At 35.3% G+C, this 22,128-nt stretch overlaps 3 protein-coding genes across 5 annotated transcripts in view; 2 read left to right on the forward strand and 1 right to left on the reverse strand.

Annotated features, from left to right (window-relative positions):
* The window catches only part of LOC143914749 (uncharacterized), an 82,480-nt gene extending 66,948 nt beyond the window's left edge, over positions 1-15,532 (forward strand). For both annotated transcript variants that reach the window (XM_077435061.1, XM_077435062.1), the window contains exons 5-8: positions 6,832-6,994; positions 10,041-10,222; positions 10,295-10,516; positions 12,773-15,532. In XM_077435061.1, coding sequence (XP_077291187.1) covers positions 6,832-6,994; positions 10,041-10,222; positions 10,295-10,516; positions 12,773-13,072 — 867 coding nt within the window. In that variant the 3' untranslated portion in view covers positions 13,073-15,532. The remainder of the gene's footprint in view (positions 1-6,831; positions 6,995-10,040; positions 10,223-10,294; positions 10,517-12,772) is intronic.
* The window catches only part of LOC143914760 (uncharacterized), a 1,424,209-nt gene extending 1,402,790 nt beyond the window's left edge, over positions 1-21,419 (forward strand). The window contains exon 3 of one of the 2 annotated variants that reach the window (XM_077435087.1): positions 20,324-21,419. In XM_077435087.1, coding sequence (XP_077291213.1) covers positions 20,762-21,136 — 375 coding nt within the window. In that variant the 5' untranslated portion in view covers positions 20,324-20,761 and the 3' untranslated portion in view covers positions 21,137-21,419. The remainder of the gene's footprint in view (positions 1-20,323) is intronic. The other variant, XM_077435088.1, reaches the window with a different exon arrangement.
* Positions 15,926-16,858, reverse strand: LOC143914265 (transmembrane protein 223). The gene is made up of 2 exons (XM_077434417.1): positions 16,374-16,858; positions 15,926-16,292 (listed from the first exon to the last, which is right to left on the reverse strand). The coding sequence occupies exons 1-2, from the start codon at positions 16,726-16,728 to the stop codon at positions 15,985-15,987; spliced, it is 663 nt and encodes a 220-aa protein (XP_077290543.1). The 5' UTR covers positions 16,729-16,858; the 3' UTR covers positions 15,926-15,984.
* Positions 21,420-22,128: the final 709 nt, after the last annotated feature.

Below are 22,128 nucleotides of genomic sequence, written 5' to 3' on the forward strand. Positions count from 1 at the left end.
TATGTATATTATATATTTGAGTAAGCAAACTTTCGCTAACTTACATATGTACCCCGGAGTTTGTGTACTTTGACTTTGGTCCCCTTAGAACCAAGACGTACATTCATACATACATATATTGACTTATCGTAAAATTGGATATATTACGGCTAGAATACATTCATTCCTAAACATATCATAGATTTTTTTTATATATTATATTTATGTACATACCTAATTGAAATCATGATTCTAGTATATACTTGCGTTGAATTATGCATTGGATCTGCGTATGTATATATGTATGATATATACTTTAACTAGATGCGATACGTATGTATTTCCAGTCCAGTTACTTTGATATCGAAAACAGCTTATAAATTGTGACATTCGACTGAATTTTCACATTATTATGTATGGAAATCTGCATTTTAGATGTTGAATTTAAACAAACACAAGTGACACGAGCGTGTTTTCAAACATTATATATGTACATACATGCATATGTGCGTGTTACATATATTATAATTTGTTTATGTATAATATGTTGATGTACATACATATGTATGTTTGACCCAAAAACGACACTTCCTCGTCCGTCGCAAATAGACATTTCTCAAACCCACAAATATTATCATAGATTGGGAATAGTATTCATTTCCCTATTGTACACACTAATTAAAAGTAACTGACGCGGTGTTTATTATCAATAAAAACATTTTATATTTCACGTTGTTGAATTTAAATGTCAAATTTTGTTCCTGAATGTACACTGAAAAAAATATTTTTAAGGAGAGATGGTTCTGGCAATTTTTTCCACTATTTTTTATGTGTACATATGTAAATGTAAATAAAGTATTCAACTATATATATCCACATATAATATATACCTATACATACGTAAAAGTCAAACGCTCGTCTCATTTTTCGATGGAAATCTCCTTCAGATGATATTCTATGTAAAAGAGTTGGTCTCATATTGAGGGGATTTATGAGTGAACTTCATTATTTACTTTAACCAGTGTATATGTTACATTCAAAGTGTCGAATTTCGTTAATGTATACAATGACTCATTATTGTACACGCTAAATACAAGTTTTTTTCCAAAGTATACATCTCTATATTAATTGAATGTCAAAGTGACAGCTAAGAAGAGGTTATCATTTGGCCAAAACACTTCAATAGTTGCATCACGAATTTCATCAATATATTACTTTAGTTAATCCAATAATGAATTAAAAACGTACATGAGAAAGTATAAAGCTTGTAATATTAAGTTTATATGAGATGAGATTAAATGCGTGTGAACAGAGTAACGTTAACCTCCCAACAAGTTTTTAACCCGCGAGTTGCAAAGGACCAGTAGAAAGCCGCATTTGGATCCCGATGTATTTTTTAATAATTTGTCTAATGATTAAACTCCTCTAGCTTCATGTCGGAGACATTAGCTTACTTAAATGTTAGCGAACCCCCGTATGTTGGTAAAATATCAAAGCAATCTATAGATTGGAAGTGGCTCAAAAACAGATCATAAATTTTGTACGGGCAAGAATGTGACTGAACTAACAGAGTGAAGCTAATAAAAAGCTTATAATAAAAAAATAACTGATATTTTTGTCATTTTAAATGTTTTCCATGATTTCCGTGTCCTTTTTTGAGTTTTGGGATTATTGAAATATGGCAACTCTAGTGCACAATTGTGGATACTTTGAAAGCCGAATAGTTTTTGTCTACATTAACAAGTCATTTTTTCCAACCTGTTATATCGTGTATATAATAATTGAACAGATTTGACAGCTATGTATACACTGACTAGTTAGTATATTCACTATCATAGTTTACACCATGTCTGTAAAATATGCATATATCGCCAGCCTCTCTGTTTTGGGCATCTATCTCCCCTGTGTCCTTCTTGGCACCTTCTTACATTCTCTCGGGTGACATTCAAGCACTTCGTTCGTGCATCTATCCTCCATCCTTCTAGCTACCTTTTACAAGTTTTTTATTATAAAAGAACAGCCAATGGTGTACGCCACCAGTCAAAGAAAGCTGAGAACCGCTTTTGAAATTTCGACATTTTGATTTATTTGTCGTCAGTTTATCAGCGAATTTGTAAATTCACCTGACGTTACCTTTATATTGCAGTCTGAAAATCTCGAATAATGATTATTTACGCTAAGCAGCATTGGCGGTTCAATTAGGATTTAGTTGGATTTAGCCAATTCTTACATTCGAAGGTCGTCTTTAGTAAAAAAAAAAAAAATAAAAACTCTGCGATGTTACTAATCACGTTATTTCCAGCATCAAAAAAAGCTCTCAAGGTAGCCCTTGATCTGATTTTCGATCCGTTAACAAGGTCTCCAATGCAATTTATTATACATACGTACGCAAGTAGAAAAGCTTTCCTTCCGTTCAAAACATTTACTATAATCATAGCAGACGCTCAGTATTTTTATACTATTTATTTAAAGAGCGTTGTCTGTGGTAAGTGTGTTATTTTGCACATGCGATGTTATGTGAAGCATGTCTTCTTGCAACCGGAAAATTTAGCCTTGCGCTTGATTTTTCTCCGACTTTAAGTTTCTATTTTTGTATTCAATACGGTCATTATTTTTTCCCGTTCTTTATATTATATGTACATATGTACATAAGTATATTTTGTTGACGTTGTTTTTTGCACTTTGTAAATTATGATATAATGGAGTTTATATGTGGTCTACCGCAAATTCCTCTTTTGTCACTTCCTTGCAATTCTTACGAAATGCAATATTTTGAAGCCAAATTCCGTTATTGTATTTCAAAACTTGATTGTTTTAATTCGCCTTGGACAAATTTATGTTCAAAGGAGAGGTGACGTGTTCGACATGTAATGTTTATCGGTTGTATTGTGATTTGATGCCTCTTGACCAAATTGCTAACTGCGTGTAAACTGGATTATAACCAGATTTGCAAATGCTTTTGCAAATAACAACATACCGCTCCATTATTTTTAAAGTATGAAATCAAAATAGCATGGTTTGTCTAAGAAATTAACAATGGTTAACTTTTTTGATCCAAAAGCAACTGCCCTTAGCCTAATACTGGTTATAACTAGACTTAAGCGTTGGCTTGGTGCTCGTCAAATAACAATAGAGCACTTCATCAGAATATAAAGCAAGAGAGCAAAAAAGCATAGTTGACCATTTTTGTGCCAAAAGCATCATCCCAACGCTTATAAATGGCTATTGCTAGAGATCGGCGGTCGAGTTGCCGCCTTAAAATAACAATACAACTCTCCATTGTCCGAGAAAGCGGGAGAGCAAAAAAATGGTTGACAATAGTGAACCATTTTTTTAGCATTCGAGCATCTTGTTCGATGGTCCTTAGTTACAATCAATTGGTTTTGCAAAAAAATGGTTCACTATTGTCAATTACTATTTTCAACCGTACTTTTTTGCTCTTTTTTCTTTTTGTTAACTAATGGAGAGGTCTATTGTTATTTAAAGAGCACTAAGCCAACACCAAAGTCTAGTTATAACTAGAAGGCTGGTGGTCATTAGGGCAATCCCAAATATCAATACACGTTCCAACAACGCTGAATTAAGACAGTAATAAATCTATACACATACAGTAGTACATATATCTACACTAAAGGACAGATATTCATCAGGGCAATCCTAAATAACAATACACGTTCCAACAAAGCTGAAAACAAGAGAGCAATTAAAAAACTGTTTTTTACGAAGTCAACAATAGCCATAAAGGCAAAAAACTTATAAAAAGTTATAACTAAGCTTTATAAGAAAGAGGTTTTGCCTATTGTCAACCTACAAAAAAAAGGTTAACAATATAAATTGACAATATTGAACCCATTTTGCTCGCTGAGTGCCGATCTCTGGTTATAACCAGTCTAAGGCGGTCGATGGGTGCTTTTCGCGCAAAAAGTGATCCACTATTGTCAATTTCTTAGAATAACCATGCTTTTTTGCTCTCTTGCTTTGAACACCAATGGAGTTGAAAAACATCCTTCCAACGCCAATCTTTAGTTGTAAATAGTAGAGACTCAGCTCAATACATAAATATGTGTACTGCTGATCAACTCTCAAGGTTCTTTTGTCATGTCTTCAGTTTTCATGGAACCAACATACACACAATATAACATGTTGCCAAACCAGCGCTAACATACGATATTCTATAATCTTATTCAAAAACGTTTTTACATTATCTATTTCTGAACACGTTTTGTGATCAAAAACAATGTACGCACACGGAAGAGAATTTTTTTCTTTGGAAGGAATTTGGAAGGAATATATGTAGAAGTAATTTATAGTGTGTATTATTACGAACATGCGTATTTGGTTCACGCGTTTGACATTCGAACACTGGTCGACCTTAATTTAATATTCTGCCATAACTTTTACGTATAAACTAGCTTATTTCCCGTTATAAGTAGATGGATAATAAATTAACCCTCTTCTAAACATATATATTATATAAATAGTCCTGAAATACTACACCTACATACCAACATGCCGTACGGATACATATTATAATATATTACACATTTTGACGATTCGAAGGATTTTATTTCATGTGTCTGTGGATTTCCGTAATATAATTATGAATATACATACATACATATATTTACTGATGTCCGGCATTTGTGATTTCGTACAATTTGTTCTGTTCGGTGCGCTTGTACCATGAAAGTCATATGAGTCAAAGCATTCCCAACTTTCAAGTTTCAGTTATTTGTAAATCTCACTTAAATACATTTTATTATTTATTTATTAATTTATTACAATTTTGCCATAGTGACATTCAGTGGCGGCTCGTATACATACATATATGGGCTGCGGGGCTACAGCCTCCCAGTATAGTACAAATGCATGCTATTTTTGTCGTCCATATGGGCTGCAGGGCTGCAGACCTCCCAGTATAGTACATAAGCATGCTATTTTTGTCTGCATTTGATCACCGGTATGGTCAACGAGCTATTACATCCCGATTAATCTCTGCAGCCCCCCCCCCCACCCCTCTATGAATTCTCACTAGCCGCCACTGGTGACATTACAGAGTAGTTTAAAGTCTTCACTATAGCTAAACAAAAAAAAAGAAAAAAAAGTATCCAATAAGATGAAAATAAAATTAAAATAAATATAAACAAATATAATAATATCATGCTAAAATCCCAAATTAAACAATCCCTCAACCAGATAAGTATATTTTAGATTCAACAAATCAAAACTAATAGAAATCCGGTTGAGGAGTTTGATGCCCCTGGCAACAGGCGACGAAACCATCAAACTGGTACGTGCCCCAGGTGAGGAGAACAAATCGCGGTATCTAATATATTTAATATATCAAGAGTTTGAGGATTGCCCACCAAATCAACCATTAATTTATATAAATGTTTCCCCGAATATACTCTACGTCGTGACTCGAGGTAATTACAACTAAGCTTTATTGCGCACCATTGTTCATTTTTATGGTGAACCTTTTTTTTTGCTCTCTAGCTTTGTAGTTTGCCTTATTTCTTGGAAAAAAGCCCCAAAACTCCCATTTTTTGTTCCAAAAGCACGCTCCACCGCCGAAGACTAATTATAACTAGGATCGGAAGCGTGCTTTTTCCAGGAAACAGGGTGTTTTGGGTATATTTTCCAAGAAACAGGGCAAACTACAAAGCTAGAGAGCATAAAAAAGGTTCATCATAAAAATGAACAAAGCACGACGAACAATGCACAATAAAAGGCGCAAAGTTGGTCCGCTCTTTAATTATAACCTAGTGCTCCCAGCAGGTATAGAATAGAGCCAAGGGTCGCAACCGTAAAACATCATGTAGGTATAGCTGAGAAATTTTCTCTGTACTCTTTCGATTCTCAAACAATGGACCCTATCACTACAGCCAGCAGTTTGGCTTAGTGATAGCGTATATATTTAGCATCACTGAGGTCATAGGTTCGTGTCCTCGCCACTGCTGGTTAGATTTGGGGGTTTTGTGACTCCAAATCGATCGTTTCTCTATCAGAGTTTGCCAATTTTATCTGATCATTGCTGAAACGGTTCCTGAAAATTGGTATTAAAAAATCTAATCCTGTTGTCACAAAAATCTGCCTGTGTATAATTTGTATTAATTATACACAGTAATCTGAAATCCATAGATGTCACTATGATTATTATTTTCTGATTAATTGTTATATTCTATATATTCTGATATTGTATATGTATGTATTACTGTATTTCTGATTTCTGATTGTTTATGTATTTCATTAACGTACACCCGTCGCATTGGAGCAAATCTGTAATGGCGAGTGTGTATTGATTTGTAACAATAAAATAAATAAAATATGTAGTACATACATAGGTCTCCATATAATTGAAGAAAACTCAAGAATGCTTCTCACTAGCGAATCATATAGGATACGGAATACTAATGCACTCTGGAAAGGTTTACTTGCATGCAGTATGAAACCCAATATTTTTATAGCTCTCGAGCAAGTATTATCAATGTGCCGTCCAAAATCGAGATTCGCGCAGAATAAGTTTCCCCGCTCACTGAAACTCACAACCGAATTTAGCTTAAGGACATTTAAATGGTAAGAGTATTTATATGTATTCTGATAACACAACTTCACAATCTCATCGCGAGCTGAGATTTTGAGCAGCGATGCGTACCGGGTTGCCTTTTTAGGCACATTTTCTGCCCAACACGACCATTTATGCGTGCGGAAAGATGCACACGTCTGTAGCTTGGTTATTTGTTCATCGATTTTGTTCTTTTTTTTTTTTCCTTTCCAAAAACACTCCGTTGAAATATCAACGAGAGCAAAACTAGTTTCATTGCATTAACATTTGTGCTCATTTTGTTGCAGTGTATGAAGTCGTACGTCGAGTACGAGATTATGAATGGGGCCTACGACATCTCCTGTCCGGATTCTCGATGCCTAGTGCAAGGGGTCATGCAGACCACGGAAGTGGAAAAGCTGGTTAACCCAGATCTCATCGAGAAACACCGCAAGTTTCGGCTCAATCATGGTGAGTGAACTCGTCCAAATCCCTATACTATTCGTTTTCAAATGCGACGGCTGTAGCTTTTAGAAAATTTGATAGCCGTTGTGAAAATTTAAGTCCAATTGTTCAGTTTGTTGGCCTCCATATACAATGACGTGTCTGAATTTTACTGATAATGTTGGGTATGTGAACTGCTTTTAAATTATTGCCGTGTGAAATTTATCAGTGATCTGTGCCTTGACTCATTACTATACTACGGATAATCATCAAAATACTTTATTTGCTTGTTATTTGTTGCGCCGTGAGGGCGAAATGAATGAAATTACGGTATTGTTGTAAACACGAGCGTTTAATATGACGGGCAGGAAGGAAGTAAAGTAGTCGCCACCAACATAGTCGAATCGGCCTCAACTCGCAGGATGGTGACCTGAACCCGAACTATGTCGTAAAGCCACTACAACGCGCCTTGTTATTCGATAGTGCCCTAATGGGTATCATATATATAATAGTAAGATAACGCTCACCGTACTATAAAGGTCTGACCGCACTATACGGCCGTCGACTGCTGCAGCACGACACAACACGGCAAAGTTGATACAAAAGGCAACTCTGTCGCGTGACGCGTAGTGCGTTATATCTCATACAATTTCATACAAACAATATTTGGCCGCACGCTGCCGTTCGTGTCGCAGACGCATAGTGCGGTCAGACCTTAATTTATTTATTCTAAACAGACCATTGTGGCATAACAGGAAATCCTAAAGCGCCACAATGGTCAAAAAATATAACACAAAAAAAAAACAAAATAACAATTAATACATAAAGAAAATAATATACTCATCAATTATACATAAAAAATACATTTGAACATAAACATAAATACATCCATACATAAACATAAAAAATAGCATTTAATAATAACAGATAAAGTAAAAATATCAAATAAAAAATATAGCATAAGGAATGCCTTGCACCTACAGCCAGTTTCAATAAATATGTAAGAGACAACTACAAATACAAAACATCCCTGTAAGGCCCAAATGGAAGAGAGTTAATCAAAATTTCACTCATAAATCACAATCAATAGCCGTTTCGATTCGACATACATATGTACGTCACAGCTAAAACACTGCCAATAAAACTTACGAATATAACAACAGAAAAACTTCTATATTTACTGTTTGCTACCAATATTTCCTCTAAGCTAATAGACGGCACTCAAGTCTGAGCATTTAGTGCCATCTATTGAAAATGTATTAAATTAATTCATTTTTCTATTGGTGTTTTATATTGTTTATACAATTTCGGTAGGTAGGTGGTAGATTTTACCATTTTTTTCATATTAAACAATTAAATGTATTTGAAAGGTATTTGAAAAAAATTCGACCGCGTGCGGATCAAACACAGGACCGACACATTTCTTTTAATTTTTTTTTTATTTAATAACGTAATAAACCAACACCCATGCGATGATATTTCATCGGGTACAACACTAGTCCTATGTATATTCATAAAAATGCAATGTGAGAAATTTTGCTAACTGATTATGTTTTGATATTTGTTTCACAATATACCTATATGTAATTATAAATCTGTCGCTGTAGCTATGTAGAAGTCTTAGGTTGGATCAGCTCTCATAGTTGTTGTTTAACTTAATTTCCTCAAAGTTTAATCGATTTCCTCAAAGTTGAAAAACTTTATTGTGATAAATTGTGTCTACGAACACTTGAAATTACTTGAAAGTGGGTTAGATCATTTTCATATTTGAAACAAACTTTGTGTATAGATTTGCTTTATCTTGTATATAGATATGTTACAGTTAGTGTATCTTCCAGTTTTAATATATTTCGACTAGTTGGAATATATTCCATCTAACATGGTACCAACTACTAGTATTTTCAGTTGCAATATATTTTGACTAGTTGGAATATATTCTGTCTAACCCACGTAAGTTGATTCATATGGCGAATTACATTCCAACTGGTCAAAATATATTACAACTGAAAATACACTTGAACTATAAGTTAGTACCGGGTAAGATGGAAAGGTTAGGTTTTCGTGAAAACGTCACTCGACTAGTAAATTGAATTGGAAAGTCACATTTTTGTTTTAAACACATTCTTAGAGTTATCATAATACGGTACTCGTTACCTTTATTCGTAATACCAAGCAAATATTAACGCATTATTGAATTCTAAAGTATTCGTAAAAACATTAGAGCTGTCAAAACTCAACTGTTATATTACAACTGGCGCACATTGTTGACAGTGTATTTGCGCGTGTTCAGATATAATTTATTTTTTATTTATTTTATTTAAATAGGCACACATACAGAATAAAATATAAAAAGAAAGTTGTATAATGAGACAAAAAATAATAATAAACATAAATAAAAATATAATATTCCATTTACAGTGAGCACCACATGGTGATATAAAAAAGTAAAATTACAAAAACATCAAGATTTAAAAAAAAAGAAAAGAAACAGATAAAGAAAAAGATACAGATAAAGTAAAAAATAAAAAGAAAGACTATAAGGGTGAAGAAGCAAATCAACCACATATTATTTTCTTCACCTTTGTCCTAAAAATACTAAAAGAGTCTCTAAAGAGGTCAGGATAATCATCTAAGCTATCGTAAATACGGCATATACGAACGATTGCACTATTGAAAGAGGTGTTGCTTTGACAAATAGGTGGATAAAAAAGATTTGTGCATCTGGTGAATCGGGCAAATTTACTAGTTGAATTGTATTCGAATATGAAAATACACTTCAAATGTAACATACATATGTACTGTATACATATTGCAGGAACTTGCTTATATTTTTGATCTTAGCTTCTAATAATTCTAACATAGGAGAAGTCAGGTATATTTACTATTACACTCAGAATGCGAGTATGCATACTTTAAATAAAGTTGTTCAAATAATGCTAAACTTTCAATTGAATGACCTTATTTTTACAATGTGTGCCAAATTTCATTCCTCTTTCGTCCCAACTGAGATTACATATATATACATTCAAATATAATACTGCATATTAATCAAAATGTTTGTATTAACTTTCAGAGGTTGCAATGGATGGGGCTCGGGCGTTTTGTCCCCGTGCTGGATGCGAAACAATATGCCTGGTATCCAACGGAACAAACGGAATAGTAACAGGTCCAGGCTCGCCCGGTGGTGCCGGTCCTCCGCAACCAGTCCTATGTCCGACTTGCTCACATCACTTTTGCAGCGCATGTACCAACAAGGTATCATTCGAATTTGAATTTGTACATTGATGTGAATTGACAGTGGTTCATTTGGTATTTTGTGATTTTTAGTGGCACGCCGGTATGGATTGTTCCGGATATATGCGACAGATAGCGCTGGAAGCCGGGGGCGGTGCAGGCTCGGAGGGGCTTGTAGGGTTGACTGGAGAATCTGATCTCATTAAATGGTGCCCTATGTGCCATGTGCCCATCGAGAAGGATGAAGGCTGTGCTCAAATGATGTGCAAGAGGTGTAAACACGTCTTCTGTTGGTACTGTCTCGCTAGTTTAGATGTAAGTATAATATATGTATAGGTACATACCTAGTTATATGAGATAAGTACACAAGGGTAATGTGTCAGTGATTTTTGGAAACTATTAGAGCACTATTCTCTAACTAAATTTAGAGATTGCAAAACCAATATACTTGTTTACCAGTATATCGGCAAAATGTTGTCATCGTTGATTACCGAAACGTATTTTATTTGAATTAAAAATAATAATACCAAACCATTCGTGATGCCAATAATCAACGCTTCCAATCAAGTTTACAAATAAGCTGTTATATTTGAATGTGGCGAAGACCAATTTTCAGTTCCAAAAACACTATTTCTGTTTGACTTAATTCACAAATTGTTATTACTTATTTTAATTCGATATGTCCAGAATTTCGGAAAAGCAGAATATACGTATTACAGGCCACTAGTATTTTTAAATATTGCTAAACCCAAAGCATTATATTAAATGTTTTGCGAGATGTTTCTCGAAATGAAGAAAAGTGGACTTATGCCACTTTCAATTATAACAGCTCATATACAGGAATATTATTGCATTGAAAATTTATGCAAATGACGTATTGTGGATTGGGTAGTCCGCTATTTGTTTATTTTCAGTATTAAATATCCAAAATGGCGAAAATTTTGACTGAGATGAAGTCTTTTAGTCAAAATTTTGCCGTAATAAATACGATCAGACAGTTGTTTCATTTATGATTCAAAACTTTTAACTAGTCTAAACTTAAAGTAAATAAATATGATTCATTAAAACATTAAAAAATAAAAATTTGAAAAAAATTTACGTGATATCGATAATAATTCCAGTAACCGATACTAAGTTTCAGTTCGATAGGACTAACGTTGTTCAAAAAATCCTAAAAATATACAGACACATTTTTTCTAGATCATGAAAACGTGATCAGTGATCGATTCTGAGTGTGAATCAGTCAAAATCTCGAGTACGAATTTTCACATGATCACAAAACTATTGCTACTACGTACATAGATAAAGTAAATATATTATTACGAATGGTATTTATATGAAATGATTCATGAGATTTATTTTTAATTATTTAGAATTCAATTTAAGTTAACGTTTTTAGGAAAAATTACCACATACAGTTATCTAATCCACGTTTAAAAAAATCATTTACCAGTAAATACCGCTAATAGGAATTTTTTTATCGTTTACCGTCAAGGATTACAGATTATTTTAAGTCGAAAAATATTATTATACCTGACTTAAAACATTGCATTCTAGTACAGACATGTGACCCGGCCTTTGTGATCCAAGAACTTGATATGTTTAACTATTTAGTCACTAATCCTTATAAACTATTGGGATTTATCTGCCAAGTTGCAAAGCCCTTTAAGAATCCACATACTCTAATATTACTCTATATCAGTTTAGTTCGCAGCAATATGAAGTATACTTCGGTCATATGGTCTCCTTATTACCAAACTCATATATGTAGATCGTTTAGACCTTTCAGAAGCGTTTTCTGCGCCATTTATCCCATAAGGCTGGTCTTGTAAGATTATTACCAACTTATAATGACAGACTGTCTTATTTCAAGATCATAAGTTTGTTTCATCGCAGAAAAGTTTTTGATTTGTTACTTTTATATAAGATAGTTAATGGTGTCCTTGACACATCTGTTTTGAATGAAATTAATTTCAACGTCAATGACCATTTCACCAGATGTACAAATCTTTTCTATTCACCAATTTGTCATAACAATGCATAATTTAATAGCGCAATCGCACTATTAAATGATGCATTGTTAAATTTTTTTCGTTAAAATAAAAAAAAAATTCTCGTTCGCTTCAGTAAAAAATTGTTTAATTAACAGACATCTTTTTATAGAAGGTCAACATTGCAAATAATATTTCATCATTTTGTTAATTCTGCAATTGAAGAAAATTCGATTTTCATGTTTGGTTTATGGACAAGACTTTAATGGATTGAAATTTGTTACTTTAGAAGTCAAACCTTTTCTATTTACATACATTTTTGTTCATATACAAATTTTGTTGACTCAGGATTTTCAGAGGCAATGCGGAACTCGGGATTTGTCCCGCTCAAATAGGGACGTTTGGCAACCCCGTGTTCACTGTACTTTGAATATAAATATTTTCATTTATATTTGTATCTTTTTTGTCTCACTGTACTGGCTTTCTTTTATAATTTATTCTGTATGTGTGCTAATTTAAATAAAAATAAAAATATGTCTGTTTTGAAAGTGGTCGTTCATGTTATTATTATACTTTTCAGGACGATTTTCTACTTCGTCACTATGACAAGGGGCCATGCAAAAATAAACTAGGACACTCACGAGCCTCGGTCATCTGGCATCGGGCCCAAGTCGTCGGAATATTCGCCGGCTTTGGTCTTTTATTACTCGTCGCTAGTCCGCTGCTACTCTTGGCCGCGCCCTGTATAATCGGATGCAAGTGTCGTTTGTGCAACACTCACGGAAAAACCATAGACGAAGAAGTAGAAGGAATGGATCTCGAAGCCGAGGACATAGTAGGCGACGACATACAAAGAGTCACCACTCCGATTACTGATTGAGCTAAAAACATTTTTCGTTTTTTATTTTTTTGTCTAAAAACTGATAGAACAGTGTGAAGTGTAATAATAGTGAGAGAATGTGTTATACTCGTACTTGATATACAACATATCACAGTGCGAATAAAGCTCAGTCAAGTTGCAGTACAATTTGAAGAATAATATTTATTTACTTATTGGATGTGATATCATTTTAATATTAATAGTAATAGAAGTGTTTATATGCGAAATTTGTGTATATGAACACTGTGTGCTTTTCATTTATTAATTAGAATATTTATATCCTATTTTTATAGATGTTGATATAAACACCGAGGCGCTCAATTGATGATAATCGAGCCCCGATGATAATGTATATACATATATATGACATTTTATTTAATTCTGTGATAAAGATTATCTTAAAGGAAAAGAATGCCGACGTATTGATTTCGAGCATTATTATCATTGGCTAGTCCAATAAAATGTGGGGAGATACATATTTTCTTAATATATTCACAATGTGTTGTTGGCATTTATTATTTGTAATTGATAATTACAATTTAATGACTTATTTAATCACCGCACATATGTGCAGGGTCTTAGGTGAAATGCAATATTGTTGAGATGGAAATTTCCAATTGGAACATTGTATGGAGGCAAAATGAAAGTTTGTGATTAAATACATTGTAGTAAATAGATTTTAATCTATATTTGCTGCTAACCATATATCGTATAGGTATAATGATTTCAAAACATTCTTACAAATCCATTAAAAATATGATGTTTAAAAAAGCTTATACACATTCTTAACTAAGACCCTATCTATCTATGTATATATATATTTTACCTGTTCAAATGTCTAGTTCAGTTGCAATGTGCAATATAAAATTTTCCACAGATATGTATATATGTATTTTTTTTTTTGTTATAAGATACAACTAAAAACTGATTTAATACGTTTAATCTTCTTTATACTTTTATTTTTTTTTGTAAAGGCAATTATTTTATATAAAATTATTCAATTACTTATTTGAAGAAAAAAATTAAAATAAAATGTATCTATCAATCTGACACCTTGAAACGTTTCGTCATAATTGATAAATAAATAATGGATGTTAGCAACTTTTTATGGTCCAAATTTGTTGTACTTCCAATGAAAACCATGAACACGTACATCGAAAATGTTGTCTTATAAGTCTTAAAAAGTCATTTAATAATTGTCTAATTCTATTTAATTTTAAATTTTATGAAAAACGTGTATGTATTGTTTTATAATTTTACTTCTTAAACAGAAAATATATTTATTTTGCTACGAGGATAACAAGTTATTTCTTTTATTTTTTTTGCTTTCGAATTATTCTCATCTCTAGGTTTTTCTTATTTCCATATTTAGTGCGAAAAACTACATTGTAGAATTAATTGGCTGCCATTATTTTCAAATTTTATAATTCAAAATATTTTATTACGTGAATTAAATATATTATATTTTTGAAACAAAAAAAAAAAAAAACATTGATCTTGTATAAGAAAGTGCTTCGCGCAAAATTAATCATATTTTAAACGCCTTAATGCAAGGAAATTTAGTCATGATGTAAATTAATCATTATTATGCGTCAGTCAAATTCGAATGACTTTAATAATCGTAATCAATTAATTAAATTGGCATCTTAGATTCCAATTTGCTATTCTACGAAAATATTCAATTGTTTTGTTTGCATATTTTTCTTTTCTACTTTTCCTTACAAATTTAAATTTGCCATTATGCAACAACAACAACAACAACAAAAATACACTATTTTATAATACTATCATTTTGTTAAATTACATATAAGAAATGTGTCAAATAATAAAAAAAATGTTTAAGATTAAAAGAAAATATATCGATAATTTCATTATGCGTATGGACACTGTGTGTTTGATTTTATATTACGTCTGTGCCTGAAATACAACATTCATATCGAAATTTGCACGAGTCATATTAATTCACAAAGATGTATGAATGTGTTTCTTTCCTTTTTTTTTTTGTATATACAATAATACTCTTATCGAAAATTGTTGTTTAAAACCTATAAAATCGATCATTGGTGTTTTTAATTCTTAACATTTAAGGAATCTAAGATACCGGTTTGTAAAAATTTATATTATAATATATCTAATGTATTAATTTATTATCAATCAATAGCACGCCATGTGATTAATAATAAATGTGATAAAAATATGGAGAATAAATTTTTAACAGCTTTGACACCACTTACTAATTATTCGAGTGAGTAAAAACCTCCACGCGTATGTACATATGAATTAAAAAAAAAAAGTTATTTTATATATTCCTTACGTTATATTTCTATTTCCTTTGTAAAAAAAAAAAACATATTTTCATCATTTGTATGAAATACTAAAAAACTTAATATATGTATGTAAAAAATTATTGTATTTAAACAAGTATTTTCTTTATCAAAAATAAATTATTGTTCAAATTTTCTCGAATTATTTTACTAGATATTCATAAGTAATTGTAGTTTTGTAACGTGGGAACACGAGAGAGATTATTTCCTGTCTAAGTGCATTCGACCCCCGAATTGGCCCAACGGGACTCAGTAAGTGATCGGTAGAGTTCTCAGAACATGAGAGCGTGAGACTCACTTAAAACTGTACGTGCCTAGACAAAATATACAAACAGATCAGGGAAGCTGTGGTGAGCAACTTGTCTTTTATAAGGAGGTACTTAGGCCATATCAGATTTATTCTGGAACGAGCACTGGCTGCGTGTGGACCTCCTGAATCATTCAATAAATGTTGTGAAGCGACTTTGGCCTTTAATTTTGATTCTGAACCCACCCCTACGCAACAGTTTTTTTTAAATAAAAACGCAAACAAAATTATCAAATTATTTATTCACTAATACATATACATAATCACATACGACAATAAAATCACTTTTTATGGGCCGAAAATGATCTCTTTAGGCCGGCCGTATGGTCGAACAACGTTGGATTTCTGAATTCGCCTCTCATATCCAAGAGGTAATACCAGGTTCGATTGTAAACCTTTATCGGCAGAAGAACTCTTGAAGAATTTCGACCTTCTGCACACGACACGTACGGCAGATCCACTTTCATGATTCTGTTATGGCCGAACGGTGTGTACGTTACAAAAGATACGACATTGCCACCTTTGTGCAATACAAGATATCGGACCGATCTCAAAGTATACATCCATGTAATCGCTATGGTGCTGAATCCTGAAATTGAAATAATCAGTATTATAGGTAGATCATCGTTTAAATTATCTATGATGTTATCAGGCATGGGTATTTACTGACCTACGAGCAGTGAAGTAGTACCCAAGATACGTCTGTATGTTGGATCACCCAAGTTAATTTTTAAGTACCATGGCGTATCTTTGGATATTTCATCTTTTTTAACAGGTGTATTCTTTACTTCGAAAAAGCAGAAGTGAGCGAAGTAGCCCCAAAATACGTATTGACTAATAGCGAAAAAATTCATTAACCTAAAAAATCTAGGATTTTCGTATGAAAACAGAATTACATCCTTGACTATTTTAGTGTTGACTTCTGCAATGGATGAAGATTTGGCTGAGAACGCCCGGCTTTTTACACATCGATTTAATAAGAGTGGTAATCTCGTCGGAAAGAATTTTGTGAATAACGAAATCATTCTATATCCTTTAATAAAAGAGTTTTGTAAAAACGTTATAACATTGTAACCTCTGAAATTATTTTTATTCACCTGTCACTTATACACAGTATTGCCAGTATGCAATATTAAGACATTTGATCTTCATTCTGATTCGTCTAGAATGAAGGAAAAAAGTTTTCAGCGCAAAGAAATAGTTGTCAAAATAATGTTTATTTATTTTATTTTACTTAGTATATACCAAGAAGGCCCGACAGGTAGACCCCAATGCACCTTCCTTGACAATTAATTACAAACATTGCAGCATTTCGGCTATGTTCAGAAGGTCTCTGGATATGGCAGTGTGTTGCTGGCTCGGCATTCGGCTATGTTCAGCAGGTCTCTGGATACGGTAGAGTGTTGCTGGCTCGGCGTTCGGCTATGTTCAGCAGGGTTCGGTGATTACTAGTCAAATGTGAACCTGTCACAGGACAACTGGTCGCTCTAGATCGGTCACTCGTGATCATCCGTCACGCTAAAACTGGTCACGAGAAAACTAGTCACATGCTAAAACTGGTCACGAGAAAACTGGTCACACGCTGAAACTGGTCACACCCAAAAATTTAAAATTGGTCACACAAACAAAAATATTCTCAAATACTTTTTTTTTACGAAATTTTTTTACGATACATAGGTCGTAAAAAAATATGTCGCGACATCTTGATAAATGGCCTCGTCTGGAAACAACCCATGAAGCATCGAAAAAATTGTATTCACTTCGTCAGGTGGGTAGAATTGTGGAACCAACACTCGGCAGCCATTGATGGATTGCCAACCTTCTCGGATGCGAGCGATGCGAACGTCAGATGGGCTGACAGATACCCGCGAACTCCTCGCGAAGACCACAAACAACGGCCACGGCCACGGCCACGAGGGCCTTTGGCTCGAACATACATATGTCTAGTCGATAATAATAAAAATTTCGTAAATAAAAAGTATTTGAGAATATTTTTGTTTGTGTTACCAATTTTAAATTTTTGGGTGTGACCAGTTTTCTCGTGACCAGTTTCAGCGTGTGACCAGTTTTCTCGTGACCAGTTTTAGCGTGTGACTAGTTTTATCGTGACCAGTTTCAGCGTGTGACCAGTTTTCTCGTGACCAGTTTTAGCGTGTGACTAGTTTTATCGTGACCAGTTTTAGCGTGTGACTAGTTTTCTCGTGACCAGTTTTAACGTGTGACTAGTTTTCTCGTGACCAGTTTTAGCGTGACGGATGATCACATTTGACGAGTAGTCCCTTTACCGTTCAGCAGGTCTCTGGATACGGTAGAGTGTTGCTGGCTCGGCATTCGGCTATGTTCAGAAGGTCTCTGGATGCGGCAGTGTGTTGCTGGCTCGTAATATGTAATTAAAAAATATTTTATTAATTACATATTAATATTTGTTAATTGTTATGACTAACGAGAGAGAAGCGCCAAAAGAGAAGTTAAGTTCACACGTTGTTTCTGGATTGCGTCTGATTGGGGCAGTCGACACCAACAATATTACTTACAATATTTTCCATATCCAGTTTCCATACCTGTGGTGGCTATTTAGGAACTGGATATGGAAAATATTGTCGGTGTTGATGGCCCCATTGAATCAGTTAATCTTCTTACACTTACATATGTACAGTGGTGTCACCGTTTTTTTTTTTTCAATAGTTTTTCAAAATTATTTTGAATATATATATATATATATATATATATATATATATATATATATATATATATATATATATATATATATATATATATATATTCAAAATAATTTTGAACGGTACATACTCACTTAATTTGCGCGAGCAGGATACAACAGGAACAAGAGGAACAGGCTTTTCTTCCCGTACTAATGTGCGCGCGCAGAATTGTATAAATTTGTATAAATTTTGAATAAAAATTATATGAATTTTTAGGTATGAAGTCGGGTGTGTGTGACATATGAGTCAGGTGTGTGTCTTGACCTCCGCCGAACCCCTGAGACTGACTCACCAAACCCCTGGGGTTCGATCGAACCCAGGTTAAAAACCACTGCATTAGGGTGACACCACTGGGTACATACCTACCAGTGGCGGCTCGTTCTAATGGGCTGCCGGGCTGCAGCCCCTCCCATAAAATTCTAAAATATATGTTTAATAATACATTTATTAATGATGTTTTTTTATTAGTTGGATGGACGAACTATTGGGGCTATGGGGACTTATCTAGTTGTGAAGGTCTTCTTCACCACCAGTCCGCCATGTGTTATAGACAGGTTCGTCTGTGTTCGGTATTAAATACAGCTATATGTTGGATATGGTATTTATTTGGTAGTAACACGTATACACAAGTATGATTAATTGTTGGCAAAAGTATGTCGTTCAGAGGTCTCTGGATGTGGTAGAGTGTCGCTGGCTCGGCCTTCGGCTATGTTCAGCAAGTTTCTGGATACGGCAGTGTGTTGCTGGCTCGTTGTTCGGCTATGTTCGGAAGGTCTCGGGATACGGCAGTGTGTTGCTGGCTCGTTCGTTCGGCTATGTTCGGAAGGTCTCGGGATACGGCAGTGTGTTGCTGGCTCGTTCGGCTGGTTGATCTTCCAAGTCCGCGTAGTGAAGTGGTGGCTGGTCAGGAGCTGGATGTCGACTGGCGTTGTTTGGGTTGTACCTCCTTTTATAGTGTTTCTGGTATCGCCTGACCTATGGTGGTGGTTGTTGATGCGTAAGCGAGGAATGTTCTTTTGTCGAGGGGTAGAATTTTCTGGAATGATTGGCGCCGTTCCGCTCGATGTAGTTTAATGGTGGCGGCGTGTTTCGACCGTTTTGGTTCCGCTCGACTGGTAGGGACGTTCCGCTTGAGTTTAATATAATGGCTGCAGGTGTGCGTCGTCTGGGTTTCGTTCCGCTCGAGTGTGAGGGGTGGAACATTCTCGAAGGATTTGGCACCGTTCCGCTTGAGTTGGATTTGGCACCGTTCCGCTTGAGTTTAATATAATGGCTGCAGGTGTGCGTCGTCTGGTTTTGGGAATGTATTCTGCGTCGCAGTAACTGTTTTGATGAATGTGACGAGATTCCCACAGGGCCTTCGACAGAGTAAATATTACTTACAATATCACCCATATCCAAAAGGGTGATATTGTAAGTAATGTTGACCGTTTCGAAGACCCTCACTAACTTGTATGGTGACAGATGAATTAAAATGTTGCTGTACTGGCTGTAAAGTTTTACAGCGCCGCCCTGAACGCCACGCAGCCCGGAGATTCGGAACGAGAAAGAGAAAGAGCTATTTGCAACTTGCAGATAGCTCTTTCTCTTTCACTCACTCTGCCGTTTTGGGCTGGATAGTTGACAGCCTTCGCCTGTTAAACGACATTCATCTGTCAGTTTGTGTAAGATTTCGCGCGCTTGATCTTACATTTGATTAGTTGAATCGCACGATCACAGCTTTATTCGTTTTCGTTACTCTTAATTGGTTGTGTACGAGACCTCATCAAATCTTCGGTGAGTCGTTTTCATTTTGATAACAGCAAACTTTTTTCAAATCTGTTTTACTTTTTCTCGTAATGTTTATTTAAATATATTAAGATTTTTTTTCTTTTAAAAATGGAAGAAAAAAATAATTCAGTAAAATATTGTGGCGGCTCGCTTATACGACATGGTCGAGTTTGGTTGCCTTCCTGCGAGTGGGGACCAACCCGGCTGGGTTCGGAGAGCTGCTACCCACTCTGTCTTCAGCTGTCATATAATAAACACGTGCATTAACATGCCAGTCGTCTCATTCGTTCATCCCCTATACTGGTGACCCCCGACATCGAGCCACGCAGCCTCGATCAATTTCAACATGCCGCTCATCCCTGCCTCGCCGAGCCAGGCGGGGAAGCTACCCGCCGCGCCCCCATCGCCATCAACACGCGTCGCGGCCCGCGGGTGACAATAAACGAGCAGACACGGCTACCTACCTATCTACCTATCGACTGGAGTCCAGCCACAACGTCGACGACAGGTGTTTTTAAAAAATGGGGGAGCGAATGAGACGACGATCTTGACAGCTGGATGTGGAGTCATGCGCGATCCACTACACATAGAACGGTCATCCAGCACCACAAGACATACACCACCTCAGCACCATCATCATCATCATCATCATCAAGGCCCCGTCCGTCCCCACGAGCGTCGTCACGCCGAGACGGGCGGTAGCGCTACAACACCTCCACGAGCCACAACGACTCACAGTCCAGCTCGGAGTATCATCAACCACATCGATGCCCCTGCCGCCCCCGCCGCCCCACCAACCGACATCAGCCTCGGAAGAGCGGCGCCGCCGCAGCATCGCATTGATCGGCGCGACCATCGGACCACCCACCGTCCTGCTCGCGACGTCACCGCCCTCGAATCTACCGACCATTCAGGGCGGTACACCTATGTACACAGCGGATGACCCACGTCAACAATTTTTTTTCTCCCCACGTAATAATTTTTTCTCTTTGTGTAACAATAATTTTTTTCTTTTGTAAAATTTGTTTCTTTGTAATTTTGGTATCGCTGATGCTGGGGGGGGAGTGATGTGGCGGCTCGCTTATACGACATGGTCGAGTTTGGTTGCCTTCCTGCGAGTGGGGACCAACCCGGCTGGGTTCGGAGAGCTGCTACCCACTCTGTCTTCAGCTGTCATATAATAAACACGTGCATTAACATGCCAGTCGTCTCATTCGTTCATCCCCTATAATATTTACAAAATTTGCACTTTTCGCGACTAGAACTTACCGAAAAAGTCGCTATAAAAGCATTAGGCTGCCTCACGCCCAATTTAATTATTTCACAGCCTGCAACTAGTAGATCTTTTAGTTACTCGCGAAAATTTAATCCAGACATTTATAAAAAATACAATTGGTTAACGGGATGTACAGAAAAAAACGCGTTATTTTGTTATCCGTGTCTTTTGTTTGGAGGCGAGTCGCCAGGCGAAGCATCTTGGACGAAAACAGGAGTTATTGACTTAAAACATTTAAACGATAAAATTAAAAAACACGAGGGAAGTGTCGAACACTTTAAAAATGTGTGTAATCTCACGATTTTGGGATCGGCTAACATAAAAACCCATTTAAGCGAAGCTTATCGGCGGGAAATAGATCGGGAAAAAAAATCGGGATGTTTTATTTAAAATTATTGGTTGTGTTAAATTTTGCGGTAAATTTGAAATGCCAATGAGGGGACACGATGAAACAGATAATTCAAAAAATCCAGGAGTTTTTCGGGGGCTTCTAGAATATTCCCAAAATTTCGACGATTCTTTAAAAAAACATTTTCAAACTTCTTCGGTTTTTAAAGGGACATCAAAAACTATTCAAAATCAACTTTTAGATTGTATTTTGAACGTGTGTAGGGAACAAATAAGTGCTGAAATAATAAAAACAACTTATCTAGCTGTTA

Source organism: Arctopsyche grandis, chromosome 7 (assembly GCF_051622035.1).
Source record: "Arctopsyche grandis isolate Sample6627 chromosome 7, ASM5162203v2, whole genome shotgun sequence".
NCBI lineage: Eukaryota > Metazoa > Arthropoda > Insecta > Trichoptera > Hydropsychidae > Arctopsyche > Arctopsyche grandis.

Excerpts from the sequence above, each read along its gene's own strand:
- LOC143914265 (XM_077434417.1), bottom strand. The coding sequence starts at position 16,728 with ATGATTTCGTTATTCACAAAATTCTTTCCGACGAGATTACCACTCTTA. Across the intron at positions 16,293-16,373 it reads TACTACTTCACTGCTCGTAG|GATTCAGCACCATAGCGATT; the intron begins GTCAGTAAATAC and ends TTTCAATTTCAG.